The sequence below is a fragment of the Hippopotamus amphibius genome, chromosome 13 (assembly GCF_030028045.1).
Source record: "Hippopotamus amphibius kiboko isolate mHipAmp2 chromosome 13, mHipAmp2.hap2, whole genome shotgun sequence".
NCBI lineage: Eukaryota > Metazoa > Chordata > Mammalia > Artiodactyla > Hippopotamidae > Hippopotamus > Hippopotamus amphibius.
The window spans coordinates 8884097-8907935 of NC_080198.1; the positions used below are offsets into that span (position 1 = coordinate 8884097).

At 38.4% G+C, this 23839-nt stretch overlaps 1 protein-coding gene across 2 annotated transcripts in view; it reads right to left on the minus strand.

Moving 5' to 3' along the window:
• GRM7 (glutamate metabotropic receptor 7) overlaps positions 1–23839 on the minus strand; it is an 802500-nt gene that overhangs the window by 382595 nt on the left and 396066 nt on the right. For both annotated transcript variants that reach the window (XM_057705555.1, XM_057705554.1), the window contains exons 3-4: positions 19228–19369; positions 5177–5331 (exon numbers count right to left, since the gene is read on the minus strand). In XM_057705555.1, the coding sequence (XP_057561538.1) occupies positions 5177–5331; positions 19228–19369 (297 nt within the window). The remainder of the gene's footprint in view (positions 1–5176; positions 5332–19227; positions 19370–23839) is intronic.

Here is a 23839-nt window from a genome sequence, read left to right on the forward strand (position 1 = left end):
TGAGCTGGTGTTCCAGAGTAGGCGAACTCTGGAAAAAGCAGGAAGTCTTTAAAAACATGAACGAAGTGACCTACCACAAAAACACTCCAATATTTTCCAGATCAATAAGAAACAGTGAAATGGGAAACCTTGGTGTGTTTTAGGCAGTATAAGGGTCTGATGTGAAGATGTCCCACAAATCCAGAACAGGTTAGAGTGGTTTGAGCTACTGACCTGCGTACACATCTTCCAAATCTCTTATTTAGTTTTTAACCTGCATGGTATACTGGGTGCCTTGTCTCTCCTCTTCTTTCTTTTTCATTTGTATCTCAATAATTTACAAGTTGATCCTTAATGAAATACACTTGATAGGAATTATCCTCATATGGTATTTTCTCCTTTATACTCTTCTTTACCGCTTGTCACCTCCATATGAAGAGGGTGGCTGCAGCAGAGCAGGGCTGTGACCTGGATTGTCATTTGCTATATCTCAGTGTTTAGATCAGTGGCTGATACCTTGCTAGAGCTTATAAACATTTATGACACATTCAATGAAAATAATTGTCATAATACTGAACATGCAATATTCTCTCTCATTAAACAAGGTTATAGGTCTATTACTAATTATAGCATTGCTTAGAAATAACATTGTGGTTTAAGGGAATATTTCATTTCTTGGCATTTTCTCTCATTCCCCTAACAAAACTTTATGATGTGTGTGGAGCATTCCAGGTAATCAAGGAAGACTAAAGTAGGGCATATCTAAAGTGGAGCCAGAAATATTTTAGCTCAGCTCTTCACAGCTTTGATCTCTGGTTTTAAGAAAAAAATATAGCGTTTGTTTCTATCTTGAGTTTTAAAAAAAATGCATGAAATAACTTTTTCATGCCAGATTCAGAGCACTTTTTGTCTTTTCTTACACATATCACAGATTTAATTCAGGCACCAAACTGCGCTATAGACCCATTTGAAAATCATCGCCAACAGTCAGAGCCATCGGAGTTGGCTTTGAAAACCCACCCTTCGTTCTGCTCACTCCCTAATGTTAATGATCTTGTCAGAGATGAAAAGATCCTGGCCCATGATTCCTGCTGGCTATAATTCGAGGATGCCCGGGACAGCCTACTCTCAGAGAAGCAGAGCACTTTGGAGGGCAAATAGTGGGAGGCAATCTGGGCATTTTGCTTTGAGGACTTGTTGCGGGCTGGAGAGGATAACTGGGGGTTGCCGTTAATGTGGCAACAGAAGAGAGGAAAATGCCAGGGGTCCCTTGGCTCATCAGACAATACAGAAAAACTAAAAATGATGGAAGTGTTTTGGCTCAGGAGCTGGAGAAGTGTGGCCAAGTCTGGAGACACTCCGAGATCTCCTGTGAACGCTGGGCAGCCAACGGGGCCACAGCTGACCTTTCCCGGGCACAGTTCCTGTCATCGTCTAACTGAAAGTGGGGGAAAATGACCCCCTGGGCTAGCAAACCCTGAGGCCCTGTTCTCTATAAATGCGGAATTAATACAGAGAGAAGATCAAAGAAGATGAGCACGGCTTTCACGGGGGCAATGCACTCGTTAGCCCTTTGCCCTCCAGAAATTTATTGTGAACTGTTCATGCAGATACACAGAAGGCGAGCCAAAAATGCTGAATGTGTACAAAATATGGATCTAAAGGAAAAAGACATGTTGGTTGTTGACTGGCTTTTTCCTATTTACATTTGAGGGTAGAGCACTGCACCACACAGTCAAATACAGAGGGATACAGCGGTATTATGAGTATTTGGATAATGTTCCATCCCAGTAGCATCAGCAAGGAACATCCACCAAAAAGGAAAAAGAAATAACAGGCAGGAGAGGAACAGTTAATTGCCCATAGAGAATACGCTCCATAGTTTCACTGGAAGTATTTCATAGCCCTGTTCAGAAACCTTGGTGCAGTGGCATGCACTTCCTGTTTCACTTCCTTAGTGGTGTGACACTGTAAATGCACAGCCACAATCCTGTGGTCTCTTCCTCTATGTTAGTGAACAAATCCTGGCTGCTCTCTGTATCAATGCACGAGACAATATGGGGAGATAGAAGCCACACCATTTCTAAACAGTCACACGAAAAGCCTCACATTCTATCTAGGTAGGAATGGAGAGTTTTCCATGAAGGGTTGCTACTCCAACACATTTCAGTGGTGCTTTCACTGATAACAGCATTTGTCCCCCATTTCACTTTGAGACCACATTCTTTCTTGGCAGATTCAGGGTGCTGCTTTGTGTCTAATTTAAAACTTTGTATCCAAAGAAAACCATTATCCCAAAAGAAACATGTATCATAATGTTTATTGCAGCACTATTTACAATAGCCAGGACATGGAAGCAACCGAAATGCCCATCAACAAATGAATGGATACAGAAGATGTGGCATATATATACAATGGAATATTACTCAGCTATAAAAAGGGATGAGATGGAGCTATATGTCATGAGGTGGATAGAACTACAATCTGTCATACATAGTGAAGTAAGTCAGAAAGAGAAGGACAAATATTGTATGCTAACTCACATTTACGGAATCTAAAAATGGGACTGATGAACTCAGTGACAAGAACAAGGATGCAGATACAGAGAATGGACTGGAGAACTCGAGGTATGGGAGGGGGCGGGGGGTGAAGGGGAAGCTGAGATGAAGCGAGAGAGTAGCACAGACATATATATACTACCAACTGTAAAATAGTCAGTGGGAAGTTGTTGTATAACAAAGGGAGTCCAACTCGAGGATGGAAGATGCCTTAGAGGACTGGGGCAGGGAGGGTGGGGGGGACTCGAGGAGGGGGAGTCAAGGAAGGGAGGGAATACGGGGATATGTGTATAAAAACAGATGATTGAACCTGATGTACCCCCCAAAAAAAAAAATTAAATTAAATTAAAACTTTGTATATCCCTATATATACACGGAGTATTTTGTGTCAAGAAATTATAAGGCTTTTGAAGTACTTAGTGATTTTCTAAAATATCTTGAAGCTGGAGTTAGCAACCATGGAGTTACGAACATGCTTATGATGTATCTACAGCTTAGGAAGAGAGGACCTCAGAAGAGACCCTGTAGTCTGTTGCTTTGCTGTAATACTCACCCAAATCTTACACTTCACCCCTCCATAGAGTCATCTGAGTGAGCTTTCTAAACCCCTCTTATCACATCCCATTTTCTTCCTCATATGCTGCCCGAAATACAAATTCCTAAGTGTAGTTTCCAAGACCCTCCACAATCCAACTCTGTCCACTTCTCAGCCATATTTTGTGCCAGACACTCATGTGGCCTGTAATTCTTCCAACCTTCCAGGCATCCAACCACTGAAAAACCTGTTTGAGCACCTTCCACATTCACGCCAAGTTCAAGGGGCTGGTGTTTCAATGGTGTTTCTTCTGATAGAGACAACTAAAGAGCGACTACAATGGTAGGGAGTATGTGGGGTGCTATAGAAGCAACAGAAGGAGCCCCTCACCAGACCTGGTTGGGGTGTAATGGTTGCAGATGGCTTCCAAGTAAAATTAATATGTAAGCAGAGACCCAAAGGATAGAAAGGAGTTAATCAGGCAAATAGCACAGTGATGGCTACTCTAGGAGCGGGAAGAGTTTTCCCAATGAATGTAAATGGGGAATATTTTTTTTTAAAGAACTGAAAGAATTTTAGGATGGCTACCACGAAGGACTGGCTGCAGAATGAATTATTTAAAGTTACCCCAATATGCCCTACTCCTTCACTCCTCTGTTCCCACCTCCTGGGTTGGGAGTAGAGGAGCTTTTTCTCATTTTCTGATGAGCTTTAGCACATCACTTCCTGTTTCACCTCCTCTCAGGCATCTTCCCCAACCACAGCATCACCACCCTAGACAAGATTGCACATTATCTCACCCCACACCACCTACTCTGTATTGTGCTTTTAGTATTTTTCACATTACATAGTCATCAATTATTTTCTGATACCTTTACTCAGTTCTGTGTGCTCTGAGGGTGGGATTTTTGCCTTCATCTTATTTTTCCGACTCAGCACAGAGCAAAGCACACAATAGATACTTAACGTTTTGAGTGAAAAGGCGTGGAAATAGTTAAAATGTCCTTTATTCTTGCAGCTCATCTGCAGATATATTGGTCTGGGCTGGAAGATAGGCAATCTTCTCCGGACATGTATTGGGGAATGAAATTAATTCAAAGCCTTTCAATGGACACATGGGTGACTCAGGGGATCTTTATCTCCCTGAGATAACATAGAACAGAAACAGTGACAGAACCACAACCTGGCTTGTTTAAAAAGGCCCACACAGACCATGCAGCCTTTTAGGGAGAATAATTAATTAGACTGGAGTAGAGACAGAATAGAAAAAAAGGCAAATATTTGATTCTTTTTGAGTGAGAGGACAGAGTTCTTTTTAACGTGCAAGGCATGTTTTATGGAATCTTTGGAGACCTGGCCCATCAGGAAAGGAAGACAAAGCAGGATACCAGCAGAGGAGTTCCTTTTCTTTACAGTGTCTTCTTTTAGAAATAACTTTTCTTTTCAAATTAAAGGAGAACATAAATTGCAATCAGGAACTTTTGTTAGATTAGAAAGATGCCAATAAATGCCCTCTTCTCCTTTTACCTCTCAAACAATCCTTGTAGTGGCAAGGAAGGCAAAGGAAAAGAAAAGGGGCAGCAGTTTCAGAAGGTAAGAGAAAGAGAAAAAGAAAGCAAGAACACAGGGGCCCCAGGAAGGCAAGGTGGTGTTGGTGCCTGAGCTGGATCACATGTCGTGAGATCTTGGGGGCTGGAAGAGACCTCAACAGGTAATGGGGGGGGGGGGGGGGGCAATGGACAAATTACAAAAGGAAAATACTCTCTCAGAAAATGCAATTCACTTACATACACTTGGATTGTATTATCATTTCACTTCTTATTAAGGGTAATGATCTCTCAGAAAGCTCTTGTAGCATAATAAAACAAAGGATATACGCTAATTGTGATATTATTATAAAAATAACATGATTTTTTCAAAAGAAGACTATCAACTAAAAGAACAGACCAGCTATAGGGCCTGATTTGTATTTCAAGGCTGGAAGTTTGAAACTATCCTGCATAAACTATGTAAAAACACCCAAATGTCAAAGAGATAAGCCTTAGCCACCCTACAAGGCACCAGCCATTCTCTTAGCAAATCACACTACTGACAAAACTCCTACCTTCCACGGTTGCTCGCTTGGGCTGAATGGTGATGGCTCCTTCTGCAATATCTTCATGCTGGTGCAGTGGGTTTATTTTGGATCCCCAGCTGTCTGATCCCACCCAAAGGAAATGGCCTACTTGGTCGGCTCTTTTGGCTGCTGCAAGGATCTGCCTGTGGAGAACGTTAAAGAGAAATATTAATGACAGAGCAATTACTGAACAGATACATACTGGGAATCAAGCAGGAGAAAAGCAAGCTACTATGTTTCAAAAAGTAAATAGAAGATAGGAAGCCAAAGGATTTATATCCTTAATATATAAAGAGATTTTCTAAACAAATAAGAAAATTCAAGGCAGCTTGAGGAAAACTGGTAGAGTATTCAAAGTCAAAAGGTAAAAGGAGGGCTCAAAGAGGGTGAAGCGGCGGAGCTGTGGCAGACGGGAGGGAGTGAGAAACATACAGAGGGTCCGCAGCTCAGCTCAGCATTCCCGGACCGAAACGCCGATCCGCAGCTGAACGGAGGGTCTGGGAGCGGGAGCGTGGGAACCGGAGAGCTGGTTCAGGGTGAGAAACATTGTTGCCGGTAGGGTGACAGACGGAGAGGGAAGGAGGGAGGAGGTCCACGGAGAGGAGTGCCTGTCCCTGAGAGCTGCCCAGCCATGATGGCGGCTGGAGGCTGCAGGCTCACGGGCCGGGGGGAGGAGTCACGCGTAGCCTCTCTCTCTTTCAGCACCTCTGCAACAGGCAGTGGAGAGACGCCCTGCGGGCCAACTAAGGTGCTCAGGGATAACAAGCACCCTCACGCACTTGGGCGGGGCTAAATTAAAACCCCTTGCAACACCAGCAGCAGGGAGGAGAGGAAAAAAAAACAACAGCAACAACAAAAAAACCCCGAGAGAGGCCCAACTCTAAGACTTTCTGTTTACGCCTGAGCCATCAGCGTCCCTTTGCAACAGGCACCTCCAAGCCCGACTGAAACAACAGTGCGCCACTACTCACTCACTCCCAGGAGAAGGAGCCACTATTGTACCCTCTCCCTCTCCACACACCAATGCTTACAGACAAACAATAAACGAACCTCTGCTGGTCACAGAATAATGCAAAAAAACCCAAGGCAAGGAAAAGGACACTTACAGCTGAGACGCTAAGGAAACAGAAATAGTAGTATCAATACCTATTGAACTGGTCCATTCTGGGATCAGTTCTGGATTTTTTTTTTCTTGTTCTCTCTCTTTTCATTTTTTTTTTCTTTATTAAATACGATCTTAGCCCTAAGGGATCTACAAGTTTCATAACATAATTTTTTAATAATATTTTTTATTTTATTTTTTTTTCCTTTTTATATACTTCTATATCTAGCTAAGTTTTTGGTAGTACGGACAATATATCTCTCATACTTTCCTTTCATCCCTGTCTTTTATACATTTCTATTCCTTTCTTTTTATTTGCATATTTCCAACCACATTACGCTCTTCTGTTCCCCTCTCTTCCAGCCTTTTTAAGTTTATTTTATCTTAACATACTTATAAGCAACACTATCGGTCTGCTCAGACTCCTTGCTCTATTCTCCAGATGACGCACTGCCTTGGTATTTAATATTAGGCTTTTGTCTTTATCTTAGTTCTTAGTACAGTTGTCTAATTACATTCTGAGAATCTCCATTCTCTCTGGTGGTACTCTGGCTCTTTTCTATATTTGATCCTAGCTTACAAAATCTCCCTGGAATAATGTTTGTATGTGTAAGGTGTTATTTGTTTGTTTGTTTGCTTTTGCTTTTGTCTCTGATTTGTTCTGTTTCAGTTGTCAATTTCTGTTGGGTTTCTCTTTGAATATCTGATAGCACACTGGGGTTCTGTCAGGTCTTTCTAGAGCCTTATGTCCTAATGGATTCAGTAACTGAGTGTCTTATACATGTATGTGTTTCCTAGACTTCATATTTGTTTAATCCAATACTTGGACATTAGTCTGAGGCTTGGACAGTCTTCTATAAACACCTCTATCGCCAGGACAAGCAACCCCAAAAGCTTGGACAACCATGAGGAAACAAAGAAACACCATGCAGGCAAAACAGCAGGAAAAAAACCCACAAGACCAAATAAATGAGGAGGAAATAGGAAAAATGCCTGAAAAAGAATTTAGAGTAATGATAGTCAAAATGATACAAAATCTCGATAACAAAATACAGAAAGTACAAGAAACAGTTCATAAGAACTCAGAAAAACAAACAGCAATGGATAACAAAATAACTGAAATTAAAAATACTCTAGATGCTATAACCAGCAGAATGACTGAGGCAGAAGAACGAAAAAGTGAGTTGGAAGATAGAATGGGGGAAATAAACACCACAGAGCTGGAAAAAGAAAAAAGAATAAAAAGAATAGAAGACAGTCTCAGAGACCTCAGTGATAACATTAAGCGTACCAACATTCGAATTATAGGCATCCCAGAAGAAGAAGAAAACAAGAAAGGGTCTGAGAAAATATTTGAAGAGGTTATAGTGGAAAACTTCCCCAGCATGGGAAAGGAAAAAATGAACCAAGTCCAAGAAGCACAGAGAGTCCCATACAGAATAAACCCAAGGAGAAATACACCAAGACACATATTAATCAAACTAACAACAATTAAACACAAAGAAAAAATATTAAAAGCAGCAAGAGAAAAGCAACAAACAACATACAAGGGAAAACCCATGAGGATAACAGCTGACCTTTCTACAGAAACTCTGCAGGCCAGAAGGGAATGGCAGGATATACTGAAAGTCCTGAAAGAGAGAAACCTACAGCCAAGAATACTCTACCCAGCAAGAATCTCATTCAGATTTGAGGGAGAAATCAAAAGCTTTCCAGACAAGCAAAAGTTCAGAGAATTCAGCACCACCAAACCAGCCTTACAACAAGTACTAAAGGAACTTCTCTAAATAGGAAACACAAGAAAAGGAAAACACCTACAAATACAAACCCAAAACAATTAAGAACATGGTAATTGGAACACACATGTCAATAATCACCTTAAATGTAAATGGATTAAATACTCCAACCAAAAGACACAGATTGGCTGAATGGATACAAAAACAAGACCCTTCTATATGCTGCCTACAAGAAACCCACTTCAGACCAAGGGATACATATAGACTGAAAGTAAAGGGATGGAAAAAGATATTCCACGCAAATGGAAGTCAAAACAAAGCTGGAGTAGCAATACTCATATCAGACACATTAGACTTGAAAGTAAACACTATTAAAAGAGACAAGGAAGGACACTACATAATGATCAAGGGATCCATTCAAGAAGAACATATCACAATGGTAAATATCTATGCCCCCAATATAGGAGCACCTCAATACATAAGGCAAATGCTAACCGCTATAAAAGGGGACATCGACAGGAACACAATAATAGTGGGAGACTTGAACACCCCACTTACATCAATGGACAGATCATCCAAACAGAAAATCAATAAAGACACACAAGCTTTAAATGACACATTAGACCATCTCGAATTCATTGATATTTATAGGACATTCCATCCAAAAACGACAGACTACACTTTCTTCTCAAGTGCACACGGAACATTTTCCAGGATAGATCACATCTTGGGTCACAAATCAAACCTCAGCAAATTCAAGAAAACTGAAATCATATCAAGCATCTTCTCAGACCACAAGGCCATGAGACTAGATATCAATTACAGGAAAAACCCTGCAAAAAATACAAACACATGGAGGCTAAACAATTCACTCTTAAACAACCAAGGAATCACTAAAGAAATCAAAGAGGAAATCAAAAAATATCTAGAAACAAATGACAACGAAAACACAACAACCCAAAACCTATGGGATGCAGCAAAAGCAGTTCTAAGAGGGAAGTTTATAGCAATACAGTCCTACCTTAAGAAACAAGAAAATTACCGAATAAACAACCTAACCTCACAGCTAAAACAACCAGAGAAAGAAGAACAAAGAAACCCCAAAGTGAGCAGAAGGAAAGAAATCATAAAGATCAGAGCAGAAATAAATGAAAAAGAAAGGAAAGAAACCATAGCAAAAATAAATAAAACTAAAAGCTGGTTCTTTGAGAAGATTAACAAAATTGATAAACCATTAGCCAGACTCATCAAGAAAAAAAGGGAGAAGATGCAAATCAACAGAATTAGAAATGAAAAAGGAGAAGTCACAACGGACACCTCAGAAATACAAAACATCATGAGAGACTACTACAAGCAACTATATGCCAATAAATTGGATAACCTGGAAGAAATGGATACATTCTTAGAAAAATACAATCTTCCAAGACTGAACCAGGAAGAAATAGAAACCATGAACAGACCAATCACAAGTACGGAAATTGAGGCAGTGATTAAAAATCTCCCAACACACAAAAGCCCAGGACCAGATTGATTCACGGGAGAATTCTATCAAACATTTCGAGAAGAGTTAACACCTATCCTTCTCAAACTCTTCCAAAATATTGCAGAAGGCGGAACACTCCCAAATTCATTCTACGAGGCTACCATCACCCTGATACCAAAACCAGGCAAAGATGTCACAAAAAGAGAAAACTACAGATCAATATCACTGATGAATATAGATGCAAAAATCCTCAACAAAATACTAGCTAACAGACTGCAACAGCACATTAAAAAAATCATACACCACGATCAAGTGGGGTTTATCCCTGGGATGCAAGGATTCTTCAATATACGCAAATCAATCAACGTGATACATCATATCAACAACTTGAAGGATAAAAACCATATGATCATTTCAATAGACGCAGAAAAAGCTTTTGACAAAGTTCAACATCCATTTATGATAAGAGGTCTCCAGAAAATGGGCATAGAAGGAAATTACCTCAACATCATAAAAGCCATATATGAAAAACCAAAAGCCAACATCGTTCTCAATGGGAAAAAACTGGAAGAATTCCCTCTAAGAACAGGAGCAAGACAAGGGTGTCCACTCTCACCACTAATATTCAACATAGTTTTGGAAGTTTTAGCCACAGCAATCAGAGAAGAAAAAGAAATAAAAGGAATCCAAATTGGAAAAGAAGAAGTAAAATTGTCACTCTTTGCAGATGACATGATATTATATATAGAAAACCCTAAAGACTCTACCAGAAAACTGCTAGCACTCATTGATGAGTTTAGTAAAGTAGCAGGATACAAAATTAATGCACAGAAATCTCTTGCATTCCTATACACTAACAACAGAAGAGCAGAAAGAGAAATTAAGGAAACTCTCCCATTCACCATTGCAACCAAAAGAATAAAATACCTAGGAATAAACCTTCTTAAAGAGGCAACAGATCTGTATGAAGAAAAATTTAAGACATTGATGAAAGAAATCAAAGATGACACAAACAGATGGAGGGACATACCATCTTCCTGGATTGGGAGAATCAACATCTTGAAAATGACTGTACTACCCAAAGCAATTTACACATTCAATGCAATCCCGATCAAATTACCAATGGCATTTTTCACAGAACTAGAGCAAGAAATCTTATGATTTGTATGGAAACGCAAAAGACCCCGAATAGCCAAAGCCATCTTGAGAAGGAAAAATGGAGTTGGTAGAATCAGGCTTCCTGACTTCAAACTATACTACAAGGTCATAGTGATCAAGACACTATGGTCCTAGCACAAAAATAGAAAGGAAGATCAATGGAATAGAATAGAGAACTCAGAAGTAAGCCCAAACACATATGGGCACCTTATCTTTGACAAAGGAGGCACGAGTATACAATGGAAAAAAGACAGCCTCTTCAATAAGTGGTGCTGGGAAAACTGGACAGCAACATGGAAAAGAATGAAATTAGAACATTTCCTGACACCATACACAAAAATAAACTCCAAATGGATTAAAGACCTACATGTAAGGCCAGACACTATCAAACTCCTAGAGGAAAACATAGGCAGAACACTCTATGACATCCATCAAAGCAACATCCTTTTGGACCCACCTCCTAGAATCATGGAAATCAAATCAAGAATAAACAAATGGGACCTCATGAAACTTAAAAGCTTTTGCACAGCAAAAGAAACCATAAACAAGACTAAAAGGCAACCCTCAGAATGGGAAAAAATAATTGCCTATGAAACAACGGACAAAGGATTAACCTCCAAAATATACAAGCAGCTCATGCAGCTTCATACCAAAAAAGCAAATAACCCAATCCACAAATGGGTGGAAGACCTAAATAGACATTTCTCCAAAGAAGACATACAGATGGCTAACACACACATGAAAAGATGCTCAACATCACTCATCATCAGAGAAATGCAAGTCAAAGCCACAATGAGGTATCACCTCACACAGATCAGAATGGCCATCATCACAAAGTCTGGAAACAACAAATGTTGGAGAGGGTGTGGAGAAAAGGGAACTCTCCTGCACTGTTGGTGGGACTGTAAGTTGGTACAGCCACTATGGAAAACAATTTGGAGGTTCCTTAAAAAACTACAAATAGAACTTCCATATGATCCAGTCATCCCACTCCTGGGCATATACCCAAAGAAAACCATAATCCCAAAAGAAACTTGTACCATCATGTTTATTGCAGCACTATTTACAATAGCCAGGACATGGAAGCAACCGAAATGCCCATCAACAAATGAATGGATAAAGAAGATGTGGCATATATACACAATGGAATATTATTCAGCTATAAAAAGGGATGAGATGGAGCTATATGTCATGAGGTGGATAGAACTACAATCTGTCATACAGAGTGAAGTAAGTCAGAAAGAGAAGGACAAATATTGTATGCTAACTCACATATACGGAATCTAAAAATGGTACTGATGAACTCAGTGACAAGAACAAGGACACAGATGCAGAGAATGGACTGGAGAACTCGAGGTGTGGGAGGGGGCAGGGGGTGAAGGGGAAACTGAGATGAAGCGAGAGAGTAGCACAGACATATATGTACTACCAATTGTAAAATAGATAGTCAGTGGGAAGTTGTTGTATAACAAAGGGAGTCCAACTCGAGGATGGAAGATGCCTTAGAGGACTGGGGCGGGGAGGGTGGAGGGGACTCGAGGGGGGGGAGTCAAGGAAGGGAGGGAATACGGGGATATGTGTATAAAAACAGATGATTGAACTTGGTGTACCCCCAAAAATAATTTAAAAAAAAAGGTAAAAGGGGAAATATAAATAACCAATAAACTGGTCATTCACATACATTAAGAAGGAGGAAAATGTGAATTAGAACACAGTATTAAGACTCACTTCTTATTTTGGCCAATACGTGTGTTTGGTTTTATTTCGTGTTGTGAGTTTTGGCATGAGGCTGGAGGCATGGGCACTCTCCTTCACTGCTGGTAGTACATATCATTTCTGGAAAGCAATGTATCAGTCTAAATGAAGCCCCTTAAATTATTTATTAACATGAACAGAACTTCACATTAAGCTTGAAACATGTACAACTCATGTTTATGAATGAAACGAGTATACAAATAAAGGCAATAAAGGCAAATGACAAAAGAGAAAATCGTTATTCATGAAATTGATACAATAATATTTTTGGAAGAACAGGGGATGGATAAGAGGTTGTGCATTTGTGGAACAGAAACTACTTTGGTGGGTAATATCACAGGAGTGGTGGTTGGTTTGCCTCTCAGGACTTGTAGATACCAGGTACCACAGAGGAACGTGGCTAAATACAATATGATTGGTTGAAAAACAGTATACAAATGGCCAAAACCAAAGGTCCCCTTCTCTTTCACCCAGGCAGCATATGAAATGGTAATTTTCTAATAAAATTCTAAGGAATAGGTTCAAATACTGTGAACACCCAAACAGTAGAAGGTTGTGGATGTGAGATGGTGAGTTAAACATGGCGGTGGTGGGGGTGAGGGAAGAAGTTAAAGTTACCACTAAGAATTGAAATGGTAAGACCTTCTAGGAAATTTTCACCTCTGCTTACAGAATTCTAGAAACCAAGGGTGCGTTGCCCCAGACAGAAAACAGCTTTTCTCGAAAAATCTGAACCACCCAGGAAAAAAATTCTAGATACTGACACAGAGATATTCTTTCGTGGAATGGCCACTTCGATACCTGAGCTGTCCACCCAGAGTCCTATCAGTTAACAAGCTCTGCCCATGTACACAGAACTCTCTTATGTCTTACTCAGATGGAAACTTCCAGAAATGACCCATCATTGTGGAAAATTCCCAAGGTAAAATAGAAACCAAATAAATTGACAAGGGAAAGGAAACTAGTGTGGGGTGAGGCAGAGAAAATATGCCCCCCAAAAGAAAAAGTAACAAAAGAAGCAAGTGCAGTTAAATGAAAATTACCATCTCTATTATCAACAAGATAGAAACAGCAATATGAAATAACCATTAGTTATCAAAAATATGAAACTAAAATTATGTTAGAAGACATAAAGAAGAAAGTGAAGAAATATTTTCAGAAAGCAAAACAGCAATAAAAAGTACAACATACTCAAGGAAAGATAAGTGTCTTAAAGAATAAACCCAGGAAAACTTACACCCAACTAATAGCATATATAAAGAGAAATTAACATTTTAAATAATTTTTAATGAAAAAAAAAAAACTCCAATAAATTGAAAGTATGAGTTTCCAAATTTAAGAGACTCATCCAGCAAATTAATGGGGGGAAAAGCAAGCACATCACAGAATTAAGAATTCTGGAAAAAGTGAGAATAAAGCTTTCAAGAGAAAACTGGGCTCCCTACAGAGTAATAAGAAGCAGAATATTACCAACCGTTCAAGATAAAAGTTTTAAAAAGGGATGATGGATGATGAAGTAATGCCTTCCGAATTGTGAGAAAAAATATTTATAATCTAGAATTCTAATATTTAACACATACAGAATCTCTCTACAAATAAAACTGGCATCTATAAAGGTAGGTAGGTAGGTAGGTAGATAGACAGGCAGACACCCGAGAGATCTTATAGATTTTTCTATCCAAACTTAAAATCTCAAATTCCCTGAAAGTTACGAGTTTTATAACTCATTAGTCACCACAGATACTTGCTATAAATCATTTATGTGCCAGGTATGATGTATTTAAAAATAAATATAAGACCACACCTTCCATTTTCAACTAATAATTAAGTGTAGAGGCAGGATAAGAATATTTTTAAGTGTGAAACACACATAAAAGTTTTTCTTTAATTTATCCTTTACTAGAAAATTATTGGAGGGTAAACTCCAGCAAAAAAAAAGAAAAGTATGACTAAAAATGAAAGAAAGAGAGAGATAAAGAAAAAGAAAATCTTAAATAATAGAGGCCAGTCTAGTTTAAAACAGAAAGATGGAGCTTTCAGGAGCGAAGTGTCCAAAAAAATAATGGAACTCACAGATTATTTTATATATATGAACATAAGGGAAAAGTGACAGATCTAGGACATTAATAATAAAATATTAAATATAACTATGTAAGTTAAAAAGTTGTCATTTTAACTTCAGGAAAAAACAAAAGGTTTTTCCCCAAAAACTGTATCAGGTCTTAGAAAAAATACTTGATGCTGTAGTGTATAATATTTATATGATCATAATAACGTCAGCTTTGATTTTCAGTAAATGAAAACCTGAGAGAACAATGTTGGGAAGATAAAGGGGGTATAAATGAGGCAAATTCTACCTAACATAAGAGGAATTGACAGATAACACTTTAAAGTAATAGTTCCAAAACAGCAGTATAAGCACATTATGCAGATAAGACCAGAAGAATTAGCTTAAAGAATTAAAATAATTGTTCAAGGAGAACAAAACCAGATAATATGGCGGGATAGGACAGGAGACCAATGTTTTGCATCAAAAGTTTTTAGTTATATTTTTTGTTTTTTTTGTTTTTTTAATTATGTGCCTTTATTATTTTCACAAAAACACAATCATTTATACTCTTGACTTAGAGACACCATTTCTATTGATACTAATCTATCTAAAGGATATGATCACTGATGCTGTCAAAATCATTATGTCCATTACTGGAGACAATCTAAATGCAGAGCAATAGGGAACTGGTTAAAGAAATGATACTGCATCCAAAGGATGGATTACAGACCAGTTAAAAATATACATAGTTTGATTTCTGCAAGGTTATTGTGCAGAAAAAAAAAAAGTCAAATTAAAAAAACTGCAAAAGATTATTCAGTTCTTACATAATGACAGCTGGCCCCGCAGAGATGAATATATGCATAGTTAAAAGTATAGAGTTGTATGAGGGGAATGAATTGGGAGACTGGGATTGCCATATATACATTACTAATAAGAAAAAAATATCAAATTGTACACTTTAAATATATGCAATTTATTGTATGTCAACTGTATCTCAATAAAATTTCTTAAAAAAAAGTATAGAGTTGTATGAGAGCACAGAAAAATATGGAAAATACACAGTTCATTGTTTATAACAATTCACTGAGAAACTGCTGCTAAGATGTGAAGACCACAAAAAGGATGGGGAGAAGCCACCTAAAACAAGGTAAGAAAGACAAAACTGATGTAAATACAGAAAGTAAATATTCACCTTAATATGTTTACATGCAAGTGTGAGTTAACTTATTAAGAGAAATAAGATTAAACCATTTAAACACATTATGGTACCAAAAGTGAGTTATGAATTGCAAAAAGTAGAATATCAAATTCTATGTGATCCTGATTCTGTTGGGGAAAACTTACATATGTTTAGAATAAAATAATTGCAAATGTTAAACCAGAATTTTGTTAGTGCTTATCTGTGAGTGTTGGGATAGCAAGTTTTATAGGGGATTACTTGCAATCATAGTCTGTGATTATTCTCTCTAACCTTTAATTTTTCTAGATAATCAGGGGGCAGAGTAAACATAAGGATTCCTTTTATTAAAATGCAACAACAAAAATGTTTCCATTATTTTCCAATGGATCACAATAGCCATGTATTATTTTTCTAATCAGAAAAAACAAAGTGTTTCAGGAAAAGAATACACTCTTGTCTAACATTCAAATCATCAGTACCCATGACTGATTTAGCACTTAGCTTCAAAATCTGGATATTAATGTCTTCTCACTGCTATTCTCTGACAAAGTATATGAAGTTAATGTTCTAAGAAATCTCACAATTCCCCATCTACAGTGTAAATCTTCTGAAAAAAAAAATAACACGACATTGTGGGTTATCAGACATCAGTGGGCTTAAGCTCATGTTTTGGCAGAAACTTATGTATTCGCTTGACTTTTATTACTATGCTTAAAAACTATAACTGCTATCACTTCTAAGTCACACTACACCATGGTATTCAACCACAAACTCCCATGCAAAAAATAATGAGCATAGCTATTGAGCGGATTATATATACCTTTTTACATCACAAACTAAAACCTCATGCTACCTGCAAGTCAAGGGTATTACAACCAATCAGTCACCACAGCTATTTGTGATAAATAGCTTTTATGTGCCATGTACTTAAAAATAAACACAGGGCCACACCTTATCAATGTATTTTATTACACGTATTAAAATGTGCAAAATATGTATAAAAAAACTTATGAGATCATTAAGAAAAGTATGAGTTGACAAGATCTGGAACAAAAAAAAAATTAAAAAGCAAGAGTAATATTATAAAAACAAAGTGCCTTAAATAACTAGATCACAAAGTGTGGAAGAAAATGCCCTAAAAGCAACAGAATCAGCATTTTGTAAGGAGAGAACTGGTACATTTAAGGGGTGATCAGAAACAGTTTCAGGCAGAAGGGCATGCTTGAAATAGACCTTGAAGAACAGACAGAATTCCAACAGCTATAGAAGGGGAGAAGAAACAGCATGAGCCAAAGCCGTGGTGGAGAAGCAATTAGGACACACTGGAGGCCCAGAGCCATACATTTTAGGTGGAGAACTGGGTGAGTGAAGGCAGGGTCTACATGCAAAAACAGGACCACATTTTAAAGCACCGTGAAGTTCAGAGAGAGAGCATTGTGCTTAAATTATTAAATAGAGTGGGCATTTCATTAATTCACTCACTGAGCCTCTACCATGCACTGAACACTGGGATAAGGGCTAAGGATGTGAAAGGAAGCCAAGAGGGGCATCGTCTCTGTCTCCATGACGCCTGCAGACTAGTGGCGAATACAGACTCCAATTAAACGATCAAAGGGTGTAAAATGACATCTGTGACATAAACTATGAAACCAAGTTGTTATTACAAATTTACCAGAGCTACATTGTTTAGAGAAATCTTCCCTCAAAAGCAACACTATTGACGGCACTGGAATGATGAAATGGGGGAAGGAAAGGGTTCCATGTAGCTGGAAGAGAATGTACAAAAACCCGGGAAGGAGGAAACAAACAGCTCCTCGCCTGCATCACACAGACCATGAGGGAGCGTGGAATGAAATAAGGCTAGAAAAGTAGGAGGAGTCCATATCATCACAGAAAGACCTCAAAAGGATTTCCATTTTATTGGTGGGAAAACTGAGGCCTCAAGCAGTTGGGGAAGTAGGGTGTGTGGAGAAGCTTCTGCAAGGTGGTCATTTAAGTAGCAAAAAAAAAAATCCTTGGGTACCCTGACTTCAGGTTTAATACTCTTCTCATTTAATAGTCCTGCCATCCACAATGGGAGCTTAATACGGGGAATATGGGTGAACTCAGAGGCAGATGGAAGATACCCGTGGAGGGGAGAGACAGGACTGGCAGGGTGGCAGTGCTGGAGAGGCAGTACTCCACGTGGGCATAGTAATGGCTTGCACCGTTCAACTTCACCCTTAATAGAAGATGTTCACCTCCAAATCAAATTTTATTTTGAACGCTAAGACAAACAAAGATTTAAAAAATCCCCCACAGCTCTCGCACATCAGCAGAGGTGTAAATTGTCACTACCTCTTTGGAAGACAATATTCACATTTAAGAAGAAACACATCTCTGTCCTGGAAACTTCTTTTCCAGGAATTTATGTTTAAAATACGTACAAATATATAAAATAATATATTTGCATTATTTTAATATTATATATTCACACATTGTAAAGTACGTGTATATATTAATATTTCATATTTGCCCATACAGGTTTGCAGAAAGTTTATTGCAACATAATTTATAACTGCAAAGGTCTGTAATCAGACTTAAATGTCAGTCAGTAAGGGAGCAGTTAGATACATTACAGCAAATACATAAAATGAAATTCTGCACGGCTATCAAAAAGACTGAATAGATCTCTAGGTACGGACATTCAGAGACTGCCATGAAAAAAGAGAAAGTGAAGGCGAGCTGTGGGTAGAACAAGATAATACTCAGTGTTCTACCGTTTGTGTAAAAATATACACACTGTCTCTAGAAAAACATACAAGACACTGGTTATTAGCTACAGCATCTGTAAAGGAGAAGTTGTTAGCTAGGGGACAGGATGAATCCAACTTTTTTATTTAATCTAGATTTTTTAACATTTTTTAATTTTATAAATCAGGTGTAATTATAGTTTGTTCTAAAAAATGACAGGGATTCTGGACTGACCAAGGTGGTGGTGGTCAGAACATGAAACAGGGCATATTCGTGTTCTAGAAACATTTCAAAGGTTAGCTCTCCGTGGCTTGGCCAAGAATGCAAGGAATGAGCTAAAAAGGAAAGTCAAAATTACAATCAGATTTTTGACTCCAAGGAGGATCAAGGTAAAGAAAGAGAGGAGAATGAGTGGACTGGAGAATGCAGAGATATGACAGGCTTGGTTTTGAACATACTATGTCCAAAGCAGGAGCAATATGGCCAGAAATATAAGGCATTTTTCTTTTACATTAAGAACCATTCTTTATATAAGTCTGTTACATGTGAATATATTTTTTAAAAAAAGAACCTTTGAAAGGTCCAGTGGTCTTCTCTTTTTATAAGCAATTGAATAGCTTTATTTAGCTAATGGGGGAAATACACGACAGCCACATGCTCCTGCTTCCACAGTTTGCTCTAACTACGTCTGTGGGGTAGAAAGCGCGGACAGGCTTTGCCACTACGTCATTTTCGATTTGATTCTGTGCTATCTTTTCCCCTTTCTCTGCCAGTATCTTGATATCTCTGTCTCCTAAACTGCAACATGCATATTAATGAATTTCACCAGTCAGCCTTACTTTATATCCTCATCGTTGGCAAAAATCACGACGGCCCTGGAGTTGGGGGTGTCCAGGAGCTGTTTGATAATTCTATCAAAGTCGATGGTCCTGTCTTTGCGTTCTTGGGGGATTCTCACGGACTGGGCAATGCAGAGCCCACCTGTGTAAGAAAAGAAAGCAGAGTGTCAGTAAGGTTCACGCAGAGAAGCCAAGCAAACCAACCAGGGAAAGTAGATGGGGAGGAGGAACTTGTGAATTCTGAGTGCATAGCTCTTCCTTGGTGATTTGCTGAATGAGGAAGGCTTAGGACACTGGGCTGAGTCCTGAGCTATGGTTCATGTACCTTCCATGGTACAGCACAGCCTTGTTCTCTTAGTGATGCACTTGTAAACAACCAGGTGTGCCCAGGAGTGCCAATGATGCTGATTCTGGGGAGGTAGGTTTAGGCAGACAAACTGGATGGGAGGCCTTTCAAAGGAACATAACGCATCACAAGAAAACCATAGTCAACTACAGCTTAGAAGTACCTGAACAGGTAAAACTCATGTCAGTTCCTATTACTCTTCTGGTGTTTACATTCTTAGAATTTGTCCCCTTTACACCCATCCCAGCTTTTAAAGCTCACAGCCAATGGAATAAATAAATCAAAAAACAAACCAAGCACAAGATCATCTACTATAAATCACAGGAATCAACTTTTATTGATGGCATACAATGTGCCCAACCCACAAATGTGCGTTTTATGTATGTCATCTGAGCTTAAAAACCTTATAAGGTAGTTACATTACCCATTTCATGTTAGAAGAGAAGGGGATTTCAGTGTGTGTGTGTGTGTGTGTGTGTGTGTGTGTGTGTCTTTCCTCCAGGACTGTTATGGTATTAATTGCCTTATGAATGTCAAGACAGGGGAACGAACATGCAGCAGTTTACTAATAGACTGATACCCTCCCCACTACCCCAACTCCTGCTTAGTAGCAACTCCTGGATCTAGTTTTTTATAAAACACAACTTAAGAAAGCCTGGTATGGACAAAAGGGGTAGAGAGGATATTTGTAGGAAAGGCCCCAAAGGTCATCTAATGGGCAGAAGGTCTAGGGCCAGAGACAAGAGGAAAACCTTGTTCTTTTTAATATGGAGATACCCATAACCAACAAGCTTACACCCAGAGCAGGGACAACTGGGTGCAAACTACTGGGCTTCCATAAGCATAGGAAAGTATAAACTCTAATCTAAAAGTGAACCTCCATTATATTTTAATCCCAATCAGTGTCAGCTCCCTCTAAGTGGCTCTCGACCTTCAGTGTGCTTGAAATCACCAATTGTCCTTCTATAAAGTACAGAAGTCCAGAAACGCTATCAACCAACTTGACCTAATTGACATTTATAGAACAATCCCCAGGACAACAGAAGAGTACACATTCCTTTCAAGTGAAAATGGAACGTTCATTAAGCTAGACCATCATCTGGGTCATAAAATAGAAAAAAAAAAACCCACTTAAATTTAAAAGAGCATTATTCTCTCAGATCATAACAGAATCAAACTAGAAATCAATAACAGAAGGGGAACAGGAAAATCTCCAAACACTTGGAAATTAAACAGTACACATCTAAATAACCCATGGGTCAAAGAGGAGGTGTCAAGGGAAATTTTAAAATATTTCTAACTACTTCAAAATGAAACTGCAACATCTCAAAATGTATAGATTACAGCTAAACTGATGTTTACAGGGAAAGAGATATCATTAAATGCTTATGTTAGGAAAGAAGAAACATTCAAATTCAGCAACATAAGATTCTACTTTAAGAAATAAGAGAAAGAACTAAATAATGCCCCACCTCCAAAAAAAAAAAAAAAAAAGGCAGAAAAACCACAATGATATATTACTACATACCTATTCAAATACCTTTTAAAAATTACTAACAAGATTTAGTATTTTTTTCCAAATACTGGAGAAGATGCAGAGCGATAGAACTGCTCATTCATTGCTGGTACAAACACACAATGGTATAACCAGTTTGGAAAACAGTTTGGCATTTCCAAAATGTTAGAGTTAACATATCAAGCAGCGGTTCCAATCCTAGGTCTTTATCCAAGTGCATTGAAAAGTTATATTCACACAGATGTGCTCACACATGTCCACAGAAACTTCATTCATAATCACTACAACTGGAAACAACTAAGGCATCTGTCAACAGGGGAATGGATAAACTGACTGTGGTCCATCCAGGCAATTGGATACTACGCAGCAACAAAAAGGAACTACTGATTCTTGGAAGAACATGGATGAATCTTAAATGCATTTTGCTAAGTGAAAAGGTCCAACCCAAAAGACTACATACTATATAATTCTACGCATATGACATTCTAGAGAAAAAGCAAAACCATAGGGGTGGAAAGTAGATCTGTAGATGCCAGGGGTTTGGAGAGAGAGGAGGGGTTGACTATAAAGGGACTGCACGAAGACACTTGGGAGCAGTGAAACTGTTCTGTGTGGTACTGTGATGTAGACACATGACTCCAGGCACTTGCCAAAATCCTAAGAACAGCGCGTCACAATAATTGGACTTTATTGTATGCAAAATCAACCAAGATATTAGAGGATCCTAAAATGGAATGCAGACCGACACATTAATTGATCTGCATTACAAACGCATCAGGGAATTTCACTGAAAGGGATGAATAGGAAAGGAGTTGGCCTAACTTTTAAAAACAGTGTATGACTGGAAACTCCACAGATAAAGCTAAAAATGGCACATAAAATAGTGCTCTGATGTGTAAATTTTTCACAGGGATACAAGTTAGCAGCACTGGAACTGCTTTCCATACTCAAGTTGAACAAAACAAGAAATAAATTGTAGATCATGGGAACCAAGTTTCTCAGAGTTAGATAAACAATTTATACACAAACAAGAGAGTGTGGCTAGAATGGACCATGTGGTGTGAGGTAGAGTCAGACAGTGTAAGCTCATGGCTCAGAGAGAGATGCTTGCATACATGGGTTATCTTATACATACACACCTGTGTACGTGGGTTAGTATACATGCATACATATGTACCCAACCACTCGCCACGGAGAGAGTCTAGCGGTAATGACACTTCATAGCAACACGCACACCTAAGTGACCAGACTGCTTTTGAAATACCATCTTTGAAGAAAAAGAACCAGGTCTCTTTGGAGAAATGGGTGATTATGAAGTCGAGGCAAAGCACATGCAAGACAGGTCTGGATCAGCTTGTAATGTCAGGAAACAAGAAGTCCACAGAAGAAGGAAAAAAAATGGAAGGGGGGATGTCAAAAGGACATAGGAGCCAACCTAAAAGAGCTCCTGATGAACAGAGCTAGAATGATTTAGCAACAAAATAAATTACGATGCTATTGAATGACTATCCAAAAAAATACATACAAAACATGCTCAGGAATCCATACAATTAAAAAAATGACCAAATTAATCAATAAATAGGAAAAACAGAATGAATCTTCCCCACAGAACAACCCCAACTAATAAATATTGAAGGAGTCAGGGAGATAGAATACCACCATTAGAACATTAAAGGAAAAACTGCTGCATGCCAGGTCCACTGATGAGTGCTAAAATTAGTGTGGGAAACTATAAGAAGACACTGGATGTTCATATATGCTTAAAAGAATCTCACCCCAAATATTTACTAGTTAATCTGGTGGTTTAAACATATGCCTACAACTTCTTTGATACTCTTCCTTTAAAGAGTTGGAGATTAATCTTTTTGCCCTTAAGTGTAATCTGGACTCAGTGCCTCACTTCCTGAGACTACGGAAAAGGAAGAATAACTCAACAGTGGATAAACTTAGCAGACTCCACTTTAACTGGACCACTCGGTTAGCATCACTAGTGCTAAGTCACATGGATTTAATGTGCTCCCTGATAGGATGTGATGGTAAGGGAGCCCCCATTTGTATTTTATCCTTCCCCCAAATCCATAACCTTCATCTTCATCTACTCAAGAGAAAACATCAGAACAAAATCCAAATTGAGGGACATTCTACAAAACAGTCCGACTTGTACTTTACAAAATTGTCAAGGTCATGAAATAAAAGACTTAGAAAATGAAAACTGGATTGGATCCTTGGATAGAAAAAAGACATTCATGTAAAAACTGGTGAAATGTGAATAAAATCTGTAGTTAAGAGTATTTTTACATTGTTAATTTCTCAATTTTGATAAATGTATACTTGTTTTTTAAAGTATCAACATTTGGGGGAAATCAGAGATGGGTATATGGGAATTCTATCTTTGCAACTCCTCTGTAAGTCTAAAATTACTTCAAGATAAAACTTAAATTTATGTATATATATGTATTTGCACCTATCTGTCTATTTACTCTACCTATACCTACCTATCTTTCTGGGTCTTACTTCTAGTGAATTCTTATTTAGTAAGTAGAGGAGCAGACCCAGAAATCTAAATTTTTAACAAATTTTTAACTCGGTGGTTCTCATGCCTTCATTCACCTATTTCTGGTCCCCACCTCCTGAGAGTCTCAATCAGTAGGTTTGGGGGAGGCCTGTGAATCTGCATTTCTAACGAGTTTCCAGGTGATGCTGAAGCAGCAGGTCAGTGGACCGTGTTTTGAGATCACTGCTCTAGGTGA